The sequence below is a fragment of the Rhinolophus ferrumequinum genome, chromosome 6, assembly GCF_004115265.2.
Source record: "Rhinolophus ferrumequinum isolate MPI-CBG mRhiFer1 chromosome 6, mRhiFer1_v1.p, whole genome shotgun sequence".
Lineage (NCBI taxonomy): Eukaryota > Metazoa > Chordata > Mammalia > Chiroptera > Rhinolophidae > Rhinolophus > Rhinolophus ferrumequinum.
Window position 1 is genome coordinate 11070038 of NC_046289.1, and position 17954 is coordinate 11087991.

The window sequence follows — 17954 nt, forward strand, 5'->3', positions numbered from 1 at the left end:
TGAGGCAACCCCTTCACATGTGCCTCATTGCCTCAGGGAGGGGAAAGGGGTTGGCTCTGGCTATATTTTCAGACAAGTAGGAGATGTACTTCTGCTTCGAGTATTCTAGAAACTTCTCTAGTTAAAAATGAGTGTGGCTATATCCCCTACTGGGTTACGTTCTCTATCACAGATGGAATGCCCTCTCTGTTGACGAGGGTATGGTGACACTCAGGACTTCCTCTCCTTTCCTGAGTGGCTCCTGCTCAGGGAGGGGCGGCAAGTCTCTGAGCCGCATTATTATGACCAGGTGGCATTCCTTTGGTGGAAAAGAAGTGGTATGGATTTTTAAAGTCAATTCTGTAATTTCCTTTAAAGTCTTCGGTTTAAAGAATGTGAAGTGCACCCATGTCAGTTAATTTTAATCAATGCCAACCAGAGGGGGGCCCCGTTAAGATCTGGAGCAGCTTAATGAGGAATACACACCCCAGGGCTGGTTGGTTAGCATCTGAAAGAGACCGGTCTAAAGGCCAACCTGAAAATCAGCACCAGAGTGTTTGGTAATGCACATAGACATGTTAGAACAAATATGTCAGAATGAATAAATGTTAGAAATTCTTTAATCCATTGGTGAACTGAATGGTTGTCAAGATAGGTGAACTGGCTGAAAATAGGAGCTCTTCAATGTCATCCCCACCCACAGCCAGGTTCACCTTGTTTGCCATCCCAACCACAGCTGTGGTGATTTCTGCATCCTTCTCATCCTTGGAAAATCCTCTGACGTCACTGACAAACCTCTGGAATGTTGTCTTCCAGATGCCATTCATATAATCCTTGGTGACATCAGCCCAAGCCCAAGCAAGGTTCTTGATTTAGTCATAGATGTTGTAACCCTTCCAGAATTGCCACAGTGTCTCCTCAGTGTCTTCCTCAGTTGCAGCAATAGTCTGGACAAAGGTCCTCCTCAGGCAGGAGGCCTTAAAAGCTGCTGTAACTCCTTGATCCATTGGTTGGATCAAAGCAGTCGTGTTTGGGGGGAGAAGCCCCACTTTGATATTGGGATGAAGATCACCAACTAAAGGATGATGTCTGGGAACATTATCAACATAAGAAAAATCTTGAAAGGTATGTTATTCTCCAAACACACATCTCCATTTAGCTGGTACAGCAATCCGGGAGGGCATCTTGGAAGAGGAGCTGGGTGGCCCAGGACTCCTTATTGCTCCTGCAGCACACTGGCTATGTGTGCACTGGTATGCTTCACGGCCCAGGGTTCTCACTGTGTCAGATCACACAGGGTTTCAATGTGTCGCCTGCAACACTGCCCCGAGCAAGACTGTTGTCCTGTCCTTAGAAGCCATGAAACCTGGCATTGACTTGGTTTGGATAAAAGTCCTTTCAGGCATCCATTTCCAAAAGAGCAAGTTTTCAGCCATATTGAATATTTGCTCTGGCAAGTCATTTGCCTCCACAATCATCTTATCTAGAGTTTTCAAAGGTCCTTCAGCTGCCTTTACACGAGCGCTCGCAGACTCGCCATTCGCTTTAACATAATTGAATGAATAACAATTCTTGAATTGTTTAAACCACCCAGAGCTGGCAGTAAAAACATCATAGTTGGGTCAACATCGCAAACAAATGCTTTGCTTTGGCCGTGATCGTCATGGTGCTGAAAGGGATACACTTCTGTGTCTGGTCTTCAATCCAGATTATTAGAAGTTTCTCCATGTCTGACATAAGCTGTTCTTGAATTTTTGTTAGTCTCATTGCCTCCCCTTTAACAGCTTCTGTCACTGGTTAATGATCTTCAAGACTGTAGCTTCGGTAGAATGGGACATGTCTGACTGGCCAGCAACAGCCATCACTGATTTTCCACCTTCGTATCTTTAATCACTTTTAATGTCATTGCCAGGTCAATCACTCAACATGGTCTCTGACTGGCAACATTTGTAAGGGCTTTTGTATGCTTGGGGCCATGGTGAACAAGAAACACAAGATTTAGTCAAACACAAGAGAAATGGCGCAATCGAGAGACGTGGTAAATACCAGACGTCAGAGGCTGCTGCCGGCATAACATGGCATTCGGTTTTACAGCAAACTTTTATATATATATATATATATATATATATATATATATATATATATATATATATATATAAAGAGTATACTCTAAAATAACGATAAAAGTGTAGTAATTACTAAACCACGAACATAGTCCTTTATTATCAATATTGAGTATTGTGTCCTGGACACAATTGTATGTGCCACACTTTTATATGGCTGGCCGCACAGTAGGTTTCTTTACAGCGGCCTCACCACAGACATGTGAGTGGGGCATTGCGCTGTCACGTTAGGATCGCTGTGATGTCAGGAGGCAATGGGAACTTTTCAGTTCCATTGTAATCTTATGGGACCACCGTCACATACGTATGTGGTCCATGCTGATGGAAACATCATCACACCATGCATGATCGTATGACACAGTTTTTGCATCTGTTTCTACAAAGGCTTGGAAAATGTGGAAAATTCCACCAGGGGTTAGCGTTCAGTTGTAAGACGGTGGAGAGGAACTAGAGCTGACCCAACCTCGAGCATAAGAGAACTGGACGCGGCCAAAAGAATCAAACAATTGTGAATGACAAAGTTCCTTAGGTCCACACCCTGAGGATTTTTCTCAGGACAGTTTTCTCGATCGATGACAGCCCAATGAATGGAGAGAAATAATAACAACGTCTCGCATTCGTGTTTTGTCTATTTCTGTCTCTTCTCTTTTGCATTTTATGAATTTCATCCTGTTCACGCCTTAGGCCAGTCTCATCCGTGGCCTTGTTTTTGTCACTGAGCTCACAGAGTCTCTGAGAAGGGCAGGATTTGGGTAGTAAGTGGAAGGTGGGTGCCTTGATTCTCAGTTCAGTCCTACATCCACGACAAGGCAGCTGCCTGGGGAAACGAGGAATGAGGTGTTGATGGAGCAGAGGTGAGAAAGGACATTCGGGGTGGGAAGCCACAGAAGGCGCTTGGGCATCCAAGGGTCCACAAAGAGGGCAGTTTGAAGGTGCAAACAGCCAGCTCCACCTGCTTCCTCCGGAACCTTGGGAGCCTCATTTTGGGGGTGGGGATCAGCACAGATCGCGGGTCTGTTTATGAAGAAAAGAGCAGCTCCTTCAGACCCTGATTGCTCCTTTGGACTCAGAGACCCTTTCCTTCTCCACCCTGGGAATGCCTCCCCCAGAGCTTAGGTCCTGCTCCTGCCCAGCCCAGAGAGACAGGCAGCACGAAACCAACTGCCCTGTGGGGACCACACCCAGGGCCTCTTCTGGGAAGACCAGAGCGGTTTGCAGAAATTTTCTACGTAGCCCGGAAGACTTTCATTGTCTCATCAAAACCTTAAAAGCCTAAGGAGACTAATGAGTCTGGGAAACACTCTGAAGAAAACAGATAAACACAGAACGACAAACATGCCTTAATGATTCCAGGGTCTGATGCCTACCTACCCCCAGGGGGTTCTCCTTAGGAGTTACATCAAGCTTTTCAGAAATTCATAGATTCCATGCAAAGCATACCTGGTAGTGTCTTTGGAGTCTGGGCTCTGCTCCTAATTCTCCTTGCAACACTAATTAGCTAGGCAACCTCAAGAAGCCCCACTAGACCTCACACATAGACACTACACCCTCTCTATCTACCCAACGGGGTTTTAAAGAGGCTTAGACAATATAATGAATGTGAAACCTCTTTGAAATCTATAAAAGTCTGTACAGATACAATCACACTACTATATCATTAGCAAGCAAAATATTGCCCTAATCATATATTTATGTTAAAAACTAATGTGCTTCATAAGACGATGCTTAGAAGCCCTGCACATGCATCCTATATGACCAACGATAATATGGCATGCCTCCATTTTATTGTTACTGTTTTATTATTAGTTTTAATATTTTAGAGTTGGGCAAAGGGAATATACTCGGTTACGTGTCATTTCCCTTCTTGCTTGTGGGAACACTGGATTTCTAAATGACGGTGGCATTATTGTATGTACGGACCACAATAAACAAAGGCCATCTCTGGAGTGGGAAACAATGGTCTTCACAGGACTCTTTCCTGTCCTCTGTCCAACAGTCAATAAAAAGGCATTTAGTGAGGGCATGTCCTTGTTGAGTTCTCGGTGCCCCTTGCTTACCAGTTGATGAGATTCCAGGAATCTTCTGCGCAGCGAGGAAGAGATCGTCAATGGGGTCCACCAAGTGCTTGACGTTCATTTTCCTCGCGTTGTAGTAGCCGCCGTCCGCAGCCCTTCCTGTGCGCTCTATCGCCACCAGGTGGTCGAATCTGCCAGGAAGCGAGACACAGGGTCCTTACGGAGAGGGTGGCCGCATGTCCGCGTGTGTTTGTGTGAAGGGCATTTCATTCTCTTTGATTCTTTCATTCCTACAGAACTTGGCTGAACACCTACTACGTGCCAGGGCCGGTGTCGCGGGCTAGTCTATCAGGTCATTTTAAGACATAATATCACAATCTTTAGCATTTTATTAGAGTCAGAGGCTATGAGAAGAGGAAGGCTGATGGTCAGGGGGACCCTGCTGTCCCACCCAGATGGCCATTAACCAGTGGGGAGCCAGCACCCAGGGGTTGGAGTGTTGGCTGCGACCGGCCCGCCGCTGCCGTCTTCCAGGATCTTGTTAAGTTTACAGACGCAAACAGACTAAAAAGGAATTGAAATATTAGACAAATGAATCTACCGCAAGATAAACTTCTTTAGACAGAGGGAGAGAGATAAGGGGCACGGAGAGCATGGCAGTAAGAAGGGGGGTTGTGGAATTGGGGCCATGTAAGTCCTATGCCACTGGCCTTGGGTACGTCGCTTAACCTCGCTAAGCATTTTCTGCATCTGTCAGATGACCTAACAACAGTGCCTGTTTCGCACAGTGTCGAAAGGGTTAAGTGAGAAAATGCTCCAGAGGTGCTGAGCGTAGGGTCCCACACCTGCTCAGTGCACACAGGAAGTGTTAGTGGTCGTGGCGGTGGTTATTAGGAGGAATATTGTTTTGATCATCCAATTTAAGAACATGACAATTGTACTTTTATATCTCTTTAAATCTCCCCCAGGATGGAGTTCTTTAAAATCTCAACTCTGAAAAAATAAATAAATAAATAAATAAATAAATAAATAAATAAATAAATAAATAAAATAAAATCTCAACTCTGCTGTGGAAAACTGTGTGGTGGTTACTCAGAACATTCTAAATAGCATCACCACGTGATCCCGCAATTCCACTCCTGGGAATAGAACTGAAAAGAACTGAGCGCGGGGTGTCGAAGAGGTATGTACATGGCCGTACTCCTAGCAGTGTGATTCACAACAGGCAAAAGGGGGAAGCAACCCCAGTGTCCATTAAGGGACAAACAAGCAAAATGCGGTGTGTACATGCAGCGGCATGTGATTCGGTCGTAAAAAAGGAAGGAAATTCTGACATATGTACCAACGTGGATGAATCTTGAGGACATTTTGTGAAGTGAAATCAGATTATCACAAAAGGACAAAAACTGTATGATTCCACTTACATGAGGTTCCCTAGAAGAGTCAAATTCATAGAAACAAAGTAGAATGGGAGGTGCCAGGGGCTGGAGGCCGGGGGAAGGAGGAGTTAGTGCTTAATGGGGACAGAGTTTCAGTTTGGGAAGATGGAAAAGTTCTGGAGATGGAGGGTGGTGATCATTGAACAACAGTGTGTATGTACTTGATAATACAGAATCACATGCTTAAAAACAGTAAATTTTGTGTTATGTATATTTTACCACAATAAAAAAAAATTAGCTCTGAATGCTTTCTCTATACATGCTTTTTAAAAACAAAGTCTCCATAGACGGCAGGATGGCTCAGTTGGTTAGAGCGCGAGCTCTGAACAACAGGGTTGCCGGTTCGATTCCCACATGAGCCAGTGAGCTGCACCCTCCACAACTACATTGAAGACAACGAGCTGCTGCTGAGCTGTTGGAGGGGTGGTCAGATGGCTCAGCTGGTTAGAGCGCGAGCTCTCAGCAACAAGGTTGCTGGTTCCCGCATGGGAAGGTGCACTGTGCCCCTTGCAACTAAGATTGAAAACGGTGACTGGACTTGGAGCTGAGCTGCGCCCTCCACAACTAGATTGAAGGACAATGACTTGGAGCTGGTGGGCCCTGGAAAAACACACTGATCCTCAATATTCCCCAATAAAAAAAAAAAACACAATAAAAAACAACAACCAAGTCTTTATGCCTGTCATGCAGGGTGTCATGTGGGGTCTCAGCTTCTGCTCCCCATATAAGGATGCACGATATGGTGAGGCCCAAAAGGAACACCCACGGAGCCATAGATAGGGGAGTCACACCACTATATTCTCACTGGTGGCTGGGCGAGACACATGAAGTAAGATCCACACGATCCACAATCCACTGTCCACTTTTTCGCCTGTCAACCAACCCACCAACAAGTGCAGTCACGGCAGTTACATCAGCAGCCAATTAGCCAACCGGCTACAGTCAACGGCCAACCAACACCCAAGCCAGCATCTCCCCACGCGAGGCCAAGAGCCTAGAAACTGCTCTCTGGGACTCTGTCCCCACAATGCCTGTCCATGTCCTTTGGTTGTTGTGGGGACAGAGCCAGCAGTGCAGTTTCCAGGCTCTCGGCCTCACGTGGAAAGGTGCTGGCTCAGGTAGTAAATGGCCATCAACTGTGATTGGATGGCCATCAGCTGTGGCAGGTTGGCCGTCAGCTGTAACCAGTGAGCCATTGGCCACTAATATAACTGCTGTGGCTACGCTGGCAGCAAGTGGGGGTTAGCAAGAAGACGGTGGCTGAGCTAGCAAGAGCGGATTGCAGTTAGCACGGCGGATTGCAGCTAGCAAGTAAGGTTGGTTGGCAGAGAAGTGAATGGCAGGCTGCGGGTGGCTCCTGCTTCCTGTGTCTCCAACCCAGCTGCCAGTGAGAGTACAGTGGTCTGACTCCCCTACCTATGGCTCCGTGAGGGTTCCTCTTTAGCCTCACCATGTCCTGCGTTCTTATGTAGGGAGCAGGACCAGAGACCTCGCCTGACACTCTGCATGACAGTTGTGCTAGAACGCGGTGGCATCACCTATGCTTGAGCGGGTGCTGGAATGCGTTCCTGAGGTGGCGTGCCATGCCCAGCACAGGAAAGGCAGCCCCTGAGAAGCAGAACCAAGAGGAAGAGGAGGGAGCTGTGACCCTGAGTTTCCTCCAGACCTACGTCAAGCGTGATGAAAGGCAGGGGAGGACAAGAGCTCCAGTGGAGATCAAGCAACCTCTGTCCTGGAAGAACTCTAACTCCCCGTTTCCCCTGGCCCCTGGCAACGACCATTCTACTGTTTCTGGACCTTCCCCCCAGGAGAACTCAGTGACATTCCTTGTGAAGGTGGGCTGATGTTTTTAGGCCAGAAGGGTCTAGTTAGCTTCTGCAGAAAGGACTTCACTTCTGGGAAGACTGCTCCCTGGGAAAAGTTCATGCCTCTTCTCCAAAGAGCAGAGTCCTCTCTCCCCACAGTCAGACCTGGCTTACCTCCCTCCACTCGGCACACAGAGCAACACCTGTGTTATCTGACATCAGGGTCCCACCCAAGAGAACTTTCCAGCTTCTCCATGAGGAGCCAGAGTGTTGTTTGTATGCCAACCACTCAGGGAATGTGAACATTTCTAACATGCATCACTCACATGCTTGCAGCTTTAAGTGGCAATCAGATCCACAATCAAACTTTCCCCTGGAGACTCAGGGTTCTCATTACAAGCACCTGGTTCTGTGAGAGCAGCACTACAGCTCTGCCCTCCAGGCCTGTTGGAGCAGGGTTCTCAAAGTCTAAGTGGACACTTGTTAGTGGGCTGTGAAATAGATTCATTAGGTCGGGTCAGCATTTTCTGAAAAGCAGATGAGAATGGTAGAATAAAATAGTAGAGAATAGAATAGAATAGACTGGCATAGAAAATATCAGAGTACATTGCACATAGCAAGAGTAAATATTGTTTTTTGACACTTCTGTTTCAGGTGTGTGTGTGTTTGTGTGTGTGTGTGTTTTGCAATGCAAAATGTATTACTCTGGATTGTGGTCAAAAAGGTTTGCCAAGCAGTGTATTAAAAGTCATAAGGTCTGAAATACATCCTATATACAATAGAGTTTTGCAAAATGTTTGAACACAACACTTAGTAAAAACTATACACACATACAGTGTCACAAGCAAATACTTGTCATTACTATACAAGATATACAATATTTCATTTTCCTAAGGTGCTGGTTACCCCCACTGAAACGATTTTATCACTTTCTAATGGATCATGACCCAGTTTGAGAAACTGCTAGTTTTTGTTTCTTATAATTTTCCCTTCTTCTCCCTCTGTTAAGAAGATGTGCCATCTCTCAGGGACCTGCTACTTCCAGAGACCCCCCCGTGAAGCCTCCAGGATACTGCGCAGCCCCCAGCCTCGCTGGTTCCTCCTGCCCATTGGCTCCCCCAGGTTCATGACTTTGTTGTCTCTGGAGGGCTGAGGTGCGCAGGGACGTTGCTGTCAAAGTTGATAGCACGTGGGGTTTTCTACTGTCCCCCACTTTAAGCCGGAAGGGGACACACATACCTAGGAGACTTGGGGTCCCTATTTTCGCAGAGAAATGCCTGAGCTGCTTCCGCAGATCCACCTTGGTAAGTTAATATTGGGGTCTGTGTCTTCATAACACCTAGAGAAGAAAGGCAAAGGGGAGACCCATCAGCCCTGGCACTGCATTTTGGGAATTCGTGTTGGCTTTTGAAAAGCTTCTTTGGGGATGGTCCTTTCCATTATTGAATGACATTTACCTGTAGGACAGTTTGTTAGGGAAGCCGAGACCTCGGCCCAGAGGACACTTAAGTTCACTTGTAGTCCTGAGTGAAGCCTAACTGGAGGGTGGAACTGGACCAGTGTCACCAGTACTGTGGGCCAGCAAATATGCTCCACGTAGATGCCACAATGCCATTTGAACAGAGGCCTGTGCTGGGCCACTGTCATCGTGATTGCTGGGGACACATTTAGGTGCCCACAATGACAGTGAGCCAGCCCTCTGCTAAGCATGTGACACACACGCTCTCATTTAATTTTCACAACACTTCTGTGTGATAAGAATCATTGTGATCCCCATTTTACAGAAGAGGAAAACTGAGGCTTACAGATGCTAAGTCACTTGGGCAAAGTCAAGTCCGTAAGTTGGTGTCACAACACCAGTTCCCAACCCAAACAGGGAGCCTAACAGGGTAGGGAACATAACCCTAGCCCCAAGTGGGGTGCACATGGGGGAGAAAGCCTCGGGAAAGGAAGGTCAGGGCAAGATGAGACCCCCCCACACCTGAGCCACAAAGAACCAATTTATCAATATGGACAACTTATACTCAAGACAGGGAAGAAATGACTGCTTTTTTTTCTTCTTTAAACATTTCCCAGGCCTCCATTATAAAAAGGACTGAAATAATTTTCATTCAAAGGTCAAATCTCTTATATTTTCTTCGTCCACACATCATGAAAGTTCTGTAAAATCCAGCACAGTACATCATACCCACTAAGCCACCGTGTGGGTGAGGCCCAGGGCTGAGCCGAAGGCCAATGGGACCTCTGAGCCTGCGACCAGATACGCAGGAAGTCAGAGCAACTGCTGGGAAAGTGCTGGCTAACCACACCCACCAAACCAGCTGTTAGACGGAAATGAGTGCCGGCCTGTTGGCGGCGGCCGCTGGCACAGTTGGCCGTCCCTTCTCCTTGATGACAACACGGTCCCTTGGCTTTCCTTGTTCCTTGGCACTGCTCCTTCCTTGTCTCTCTGCTGACTCCCCCTCTTCTCCTCCACTTCTTAACGGGGAGCATCCCACGGTGCAATCCGGGGTCCTTTTCTCTGTCTCCACTTACTCCCTCGGTGATCTCATCCAGTGTCTTGACTTTAAAAGCCATTAATACGCCAACCGCTCTCCAATTTATCTTTGCAGCCCAGACGGCTCTCCTGAACTTGACTCGTAGATCTAACTGCCTGCTTGACTTCTCCACGTGCGTGTCTGGTAGTAGCTCACACTTTCAGTTACCCAGGCTCAATCCTGCACTCTTTCTAAAATTGTAATTGTAAAATACACATAACGTAGAATTTGCCATCTTACTCATTTTTAAGTGTACAGTTCTCTGCATTAAGGAAATTCATGTTGCTGTTTCACAGTCACCACCGTCCGTCTCCAGAATTTTTACATCTTCCCAAACTGAAACTCTGTCCCCATTAAACACTAACACCCCATTCCCCCGACCCCGGTCCCTGGTACCCACCCTGCTACTTTTTGTCCTTATGATTTGAATGACTCTAGGGACCTCATGTAAGTGGACTCAGGCACCATTTGTCCCTTTGTGCCTGGTTTATTTCACTTAGCATAACATCTTCAAGGTTCATCCATGTTGTAGCATGTGACAGGATTTCCTTCCTTTTTAAGACTGAATAGTATTCCACTGTACGTTGATGCCACATTTTGTTTACCCATTCATCCACTGACAGACACTTGGGTTGCTTCCACCTTCTGCCTGTTGTGAATAATGCTGCCATGAACGTAGGTGCGCAAATATCTGTTTGAGTTCCTGCTTTCAGTTCTTCGGTGTATACCCAGAAGTGAAATTGCCCAATCATACGGTATTTTTCTATTTTTAATATTTTGAGGAACCACGTATTGTTTTCCACAGCAGCTGCAGCATTTTAAATGCCCACCAACAGCGCACAAGTGTCAAGCCTGCTCCGCCCACCGTCTTCCTCACCCCAGTTCTCAGCAGCTCCATCCCTTCAGTTACCCTGCCAAAACCTACAGCAGCCCCCAATTCTTGTCTCACACCCATGTCCAATCCACCCAGAAGTCATGACTCTGCCTCCAAAGTACAGACTGCTCTGGCTACTTCTCACAACCTTCACCTGTACCATTCATCTGTGGGTCCCCCTGAAAGCAGAGTCTGAGACAAAGACTTGGGTGCAGGTGGCTTATTTGGGAGATGACCCCAGGATGCAGTTGGGAGGGAACAGGTTAAAAGAGGACGGGAAGGAGGAAAAGTCAGTACGAGGGGATGTGCATTTTCAAGGTCACTGCTCTAAGCAACGAGGTCTCATTTAATTGGGACTGGTGTGTCTCCAAAAGACGAGAAGCAGGGCACTGGCCCCCATCCCCTACTGGTTGAGGGGGCCCTGGAGGCAGTAGCCCACAAACTTCTGGGCTGAGTGGTTTTTCACAGCGTTGGAGAAACCTTGCAGAACACTGGCTTGTGGTGGACTGGTCAGGCCAGCGTGACTCAGAATTTCCACCCCCGTTATGGCTGAAATCACAGGGCCCAAAGGGACGTGTCATAGGGCACCCACCCACTCTCATCCACCCTCGTCTCCTGCCTACAATAGTCTGGCCAGTCTCCTGTTTCTACCCTTGTTCCTACAGCTACCCAGGTGATCCTAAGCCAGAACATGGCCCTTCTCTGTTCAGTGGCCTCAAGGGCTCCCTGTCTCACCCAGAGAAAAGTCCAGGTGCTCACAGTTTCCTGGAGGCCCTTCCTGGTCTGGCCCCTGTGACCTCTCCATCCTCCTGTCCAGCTCCTCTTCCCTTCATCTGCTCCAGGCTAGCCGGCTGGCCATTATCTTCTCTTAAACCTGCTGGGCCCCCACTCCACCTAATGGCCTCTGCCCTGGCCATTGCCACAGCCTGGGACGCTCTTCCTCTAGCCAGCCATGGTCTCACTCCTTCATCAACCTCAAGTCTTGGCTCAAATGGCACCTTCTGCATGAGGCTTTCTCTGACCATCTTATTTAAAATGGCAGCCCACCACCTGAGCTGTGTACTTTACATTTCCCTGTATTGTTTACTATCTGTCATTAGCATATACACGTGCCATGAGGGAAAGGTTGTGGTCAGGTTTGTTCACCGTTGGATCTCAAGAGCCAAAAATAGTGCCTAGCACATAGTATTTGCTCAATGCACGTTTGTGTGAAATGGATTCCATATGGTCAGATACAACCTTTTTGAAATTTCCAGTGTAACTGGTGCTTTAGGGTATACCTTCCTGGTGTTTTAGAGGCCACAGACAAAAACATTTCCTGAATCATGCACTTTGAGGGGCATTGATAGACAGGAGGTAGGAAGCCAGTGAGAGTCACCAGGTTCCCAGCTTACGCCTGAACAGCACCTGCAGGATGGAGGAGAGGTGAGGTACCTGAGACCAGCCTGGGCGTCCTAGCCTCACATCAACGTCACTGTAACTCTCATGTTCGTTTGGATGCTGCAGAAACCTGGGCAGCGTGGAGCATCCCCGCCCATTTGGGCCACATGGGATGCTGCTGTCTGAGCCTCTCGACCACTCTATTCTCGACCACTCTATTCTCGACTATCCCACCTCTAACTCTGGGGGTCCAGCAATATCCTGGGTTGTCTGTAGGTCACCCTTGCCTCTCATAGGGTACATGGGCTCTGAGGCCTGGTGGACCTGGGATCAAATTCCGGCTCACCATTCCCACCTGGGTAAATCACCTCTCAGAGCCTCAGTGTCTTCATCTATAAAATGGGGATAATGTTGCTTATACCTCAGAGTTGTTCTGAGCTGTAAGGAAAGCGCCCCAAGCCAAGTGCACAGCACAAGTTCCACAAACGCTGATTCCCTCCACCGTCCGCCCTCATCTCATGGCTCACCTTGCTCAACAGCCTCTTCAACAAGCTTCTCGAATAGACTCAGGGCTCTCTGGTCAACGACCATGGAGACACCCTTCTCCAAGGCTTGCAGGAAGGTGGCCAGAGCGATGGCTCCCGGGGGGCCATCTGTCTCTTCCGGAGGTTCGTGTTTGAAATGCGTGGGGAACCCGGTGGTGATGAGCACGGAGTGGGCGTGGGACAGCGACAGAGAGGCCCTCAAGAGCTCATCTTTACAGAACAGGTGCCCGATCCCCCTGTTGCCTGAGATCACAAAAAATATAAAATTAAAATTACAAAACAATGTAATTGTGTTTCAAGGAGAAGCTTAAGCAAACTGTAGTTTGGTTTTGCTTGTTTGTTTTTGTTTGTTTCAGAGGTGGATTTGAGGGATGTGCCAGAGACTAATTGTTCCCCAGAACGTACTTTCTTCCCCCGCCCCCAGCAGTGAAAGGTAGCTGGGTACATGGCTGGCCAGCCTCTCTTTCAGTTAGCTGTGGCCATACAACGGTTCTCTCTATGTATAGAACAATCGAAAGGGAACACGAGTGGAACTGATGTGTGTGGCCGCCTCCGGGCCTGGCCACACACCTCCCATGTACTCCTCCAAGCTCTTCCCTTCCTGGCAGCTGGGATGTTGACAACTGGCGCCCCCTTGGGGGTCTCACGATGTGATGGCAGATGCTGGGTGCCTGAGTGACTGGGTGGAGCAGATCCCCCTTCCTGCCGAACAAAACCCTCACCCTTGAAGTCCCGCCTGGACTGTTGCTTGAGAGGCATATATTTCTATTGTATGTGAGCAAAGCATCGTGGGGTTTATTTGTTGTAGCAGTTTAGCAAACCAAAATACAAGGAATACGGAAGGAAGAAGGGACACAGTACTGTCTTAGTTGGAGATTCTCCCCGAAACAACTTCAGACAACGGCTTGGGTGCAGCTATTTCAGTGGAAAGTGAGCCCAGGAAACCAATCAGAAGATCCAGGAAGTGAGATAGAAAAGCGAGAAGAAGCATTAAAGGATGTGTGAGGGAGCAGGCTGACTCTGAAGGCAACTGGGCCTCAATCGTGCTTGAAATCCTCTACAAGAAATGGTGTGGGACCCATATAAGGAAGGACAGAGAAGCTGGGCATTTCTGCACTGGCTCCTGTCCCCTCTTGGGTGAAGGTTGTCCATCGGGATGTTAACTCCTCGGCACTCCTGGGCTGTGCCTGCTCTGGTCGAGCCTATGGCGGGAGCTGCTGCACTGGGAGCTGCCCACTGCAGCTGGGGTTTGGGTGGCACAGCAGCAGCATCTGCTACAGATGCCTCCAGTGGCTGCACAGCCACCAGACTCTTGTCACATACTGTGGTGCCCTGTCTATTCTCGGGTCTCCTCAGAGCATATCTGTGCGGTATAAAGGCAGGATGTGACTCAGAACTCCCACCCCAGCTGTGGCTGAAATGAGAGGTGGGCCTCAGGGACATGAGAGGATGCCAGCTTGCATTTGAGGTGCCTGGAGAATATGAAGGGACACAGGGTTTGGATTCCTGTTATGGAGGAAAAGTTCCAGATTTGGAACCTGGAAATTTACATTCAAGTCCAAGTGTTGGCGCATCATCATAGATCTGTGACCTTGCCCGCATCCTTGGTTGGTCTGAACTTCAGGTTTCCTCAATGGAGCATGGGGGTGGTCCAGGTGGAGGAGGGCTGTGGGGAAATGGCCCCTCCTACAGTGCCAGTGGGAGTGGAAACTGCCACACTGTCTGGAGGGTGATTTGTACCTTAGATATATATATTCCACTGGAGTCAGCAATTCACCTGTAGGACTTACCCTAATAAAGTGATCATGGGTGTATACACAAACATCGTCATAAAGATGTTCACTGCAGCATTGTTTATCGTGTCAAAGAATTGAATTTAATAAAATTGGGAGAACATTTGTGAAATGGAATTCTACGCAAACATTAAAAAGATGCTATAGGCCGGCCCGGTGGCTCAGGTGATTGGAGCTCTGTGCTCCTAACGCCGAAGGCTGCCGGTTCGATTCCCACATGGGCCAGTGGGCTCTCAACCACAAGGTTGCTGGTTTGATTCCTCCACTCCTGCAAGGGATGCTGGGCTGTGCCCCTTGCAACTAGCAAGGGCAACGGGACCTGGAGCTGAGCTGTGCCCTCCACAACTAAGATTGAAAAAACAACAACTTGACTTGGAAAAAATCCTGGAAGTACACACTGTTCCCCAATAAAGTCCTGTTTCCCTTCCCCAATAAAATCTTAAAAAAAAAAGAGTGATAAAGTGGTTAACCCAGAACATTAAAAAAAAACTGTAGAAGACTATAATTAATGACATGGAAAGATGTCTACAATGTGTTAAAAAGTAAAAAAAAACAAGTTCTAAAATAATATCACAGCATGATTCATATATCTATGAATATTGTCATATACTAGGCCTGCCAAAAAATGTATACACGTGACTTGTATTCATCTTTTGTTATCGGTATATATTGAGTATTACAATTTTTATACAGTTTTTTCCTTTCTTAAAATGTGTATACATTCTTTTTGGCACCCTCTGTACATAAAATGTATGTAGTTATTGTTTATTTCAGTCTTATTGGTTGAAGACTAAAGATAGACTTTAAGGGCAAACATAAAACTGTTAATAATGGTTAATTGTGATGGGACTCTGATCGTTTTTATTGCTAATTTACTGTCATATATTTTTCCGATGTTTCTACGATGAACATGAGTTACTGTTGACAAAGGGGGAGAAAAAATAACATTTTTAAAGAAAAATACTGGACTGTAACCTATTTCATAGGATGTGTTCAGCAACAAAAGAGAGAGGAGGAAAGAGAGTACGCTGCCAACTGTAAAGCGGTCTGTTCATTTATGATGATTTTATCTTTAGTGCAAACATTATTATTGTAAACCTTGTATGCCTTCGTATTCTCCAGGCCTGTCAAAGGCAAACCAATGTCCTCTTAAAAATAACTGAGTGGCTCTATTATTATGCCCAGTGAGTAATGCTCGGTCCATTGCCATTAATCTTTTATCTGCTTATTGAATGTAGCAGGAATCAAAAGCATCTGTTATTCTGGAGGATTAAAGCTGTTCCTTAATAGATGATATTGGCACATCCGGACAGCCATAAATCTGCCTTTACTCTGAGCCTCAAGCTTCCAGCCTTGACACACAGTCTGCGCAAGCACCGAAGGGAGGTGTTGTGGACGACCTCCCAAGTCATTTTTATTAAGCCATGGGCTCACTGCATCTGCAGTAAATTTACTTCCCAGTTACTTTTCTATTGGAGCGAATGGCAGAGTCAATGCTTCATCTTCCTTCATGCCCCTGGTGTTGAGTGCGAGAGCAGCCAACATGGGTAAGACTGTTTGTGAGAGAGAAAAGTATTGCAGAAATTTAAAAAAATATCCACCAAAGGGATCAACTATGTAAGAGTCTCCGTATCTGTATACAGAGCTATGAGCACTCACCTCTTTACATCCATATGTCCTTAAAGGTGCATCTGAAGGGGTATGTCCCAAATTTACTGTGTGTCCATATTTTGAGGAAACCATATTTTTTGCAGAATGAATAAATGAATGAACAAATGAATGAAATAAATAAAAACCTAACAGACAAACAAACAAGCAAAAAGCTATGTCCTATGGTTTCACAGGAAGTTTTGCTACGGCAGACCCCTCTGTAACTAGGGGGCAGCCTTTGCTCCCAGGCCCAGGGGAGCGATCGGACATTTTTCAGGCTGGTCTGCACCATCAGTTTCTGGGCCATGGTGTTAGCCAACACAAAAGGACACCCAGGCTGTCTGCTCGATGGCCCTGACAAGGCCTACTGTTCTCTACCGCTATGTCACCATGAGCTGTTTGGGTTGCAGGAGTCGGGCCTGGAGGGTGGACCTCCCAGGTTGGCCTCACTCCTCGGCTCTCCACAGGTGCCCCGCCACCACCCATCCAGATGTCTGCCTGGGGAACAGGTGTTGGTGGGCCAGCAGGGAGCCACGTGGGCCTTCTCCAGACAAAAAGCAAAGAGCACCCAGGTCTAGAATCCCAGCCCATGAGAAGGGGCAGAAGAGGGAATGGGGGTATGATCCAGGAGAGGCTGCCTGGCCCAGAGTGAAACTCCGTAGATAATAGCTATTATTCGTATTACCCATCACAACCCTGAGGTTGTTATTACTCCTGTGATACTGATTAGAAAACTGAGGTGGAGAGTAGCTGTGAAGTCTACACCTTAATTTTCTGTGAGGCTTCCTCAGAAATAAAAACAAATCAAAAAAACACCCATGCACAATGGCGCCCTCTACTGAGATTAGAAATTAGGCTTTTAAGTGAAGATGCAGCCAGAAGAGCCCCTCAACCAGCTTTTGGCAAACCGCCTCCTAATTGGAACCGGCAGACCCCACTGTGATCCCAGTCGCCCTGTCCCTGTCTGGAAAGCCAGAGGCTCACAAGCCACAGAAGAGCTGTCCTTTCTCTGAGATGCAGTTTACAATACACACGTCGGCTGCAAACTGTTGTCAGGCTGTCACTGCAGGGTCCTGCCCCACCAGGATCCCCCAAGAAGTAGCAGTCCAGCCCCTCCCTTACCCCTGGCTGCTGGTACAAAAAAAAATCTGTTCTATGTCCAACTCCAGGGCAATGACACAGATGGGAAGACTGGGGCCATTATTAATACGTGGATGATGCTTAGACGGTGGCACTTGACTACCTAGGATCCAGTCTCTCTTTTTTTCTTACCTCCCCTAACCCAATTTACTTCGGGCAATGTGCCTAACTAAGAAGCTCGCCTCCCAAACTGCCTCACGATGTTGAAAAATTTGAAGGGGAAAAAAAGCATAAAGAAGAAAACAAAAATCACCCATAAATCCCACTCCCCAGGGATCATCCATCACCATCAGTATTTTGCTGTATATACTTCTAGCCTTTTTGGGATTCATACAAAGTATAAACGTTTACAAAAACCATACTGTAGAAGCAATTTTATGGTGCCTTTTTCACTGAAAATTACGTCAGAGATGGATTTCTCCAGACCTTTGAGACGTGAATGCTGTGTTTCTTACCTGGGTCTACAGCAATTATAGTTTCTAGTTCTCTGATCTTCTGAGCAGCTGAAGCCGATGTGATGCTGTAGTGCAAAGGATCCTGGGAAATGAGATGGACCTCTGGAATTCCCTCAGGGGTGAGACGATTGGCGGGAGACTCCATATCCTTCAGGTCGGTCATAACTGTGCAACCCGGTGCGCTCGTGAAAGCCAGCGGGGTCTCTAAAACACACAACA

At 47.2% G+C, this 17954-nt stretch overlaps 1 protein-coding gene across 4 annotated transcripts in view; it reads right to left on the minus strand.

Annotated features, from left to right (window-relative positions):
- DGLUCY (D-glutamate cyclase) overlaps window positions 1-17954 on the minus strand; it is a 75144-nt gene that overhangs the window by 23676 nt on the left and 33514 nt on the right. For all 4 annotated transcript variants that reach the window (XR_004423188.1, XM_033107856.1, XM_033107857.1 and 1 more), the window contains 4 exons: window positions 17736-17939; window positions 12680-12940; window positions 8601-8700; window positions 4160-4308 (listed from right to left, as the gene is read on the minus strand). Coding sequence is in view for 3 of the 4 variants with exons in the window: in XM_033107856.1 (XP_032963747.1) it covers window positions 4160-4308; window positions 8601-8700; window positions 12680-12940; window positions 17736-17939 (714 nt within the window). In the remaining variant the exon portion in view is untranslated. The remainder of the gene's footprint in view (window positions 1-4159; window positions 4309-8600; window positions 8701-12679; window positions 12941-17735; window positions 17940-17954) is intronic.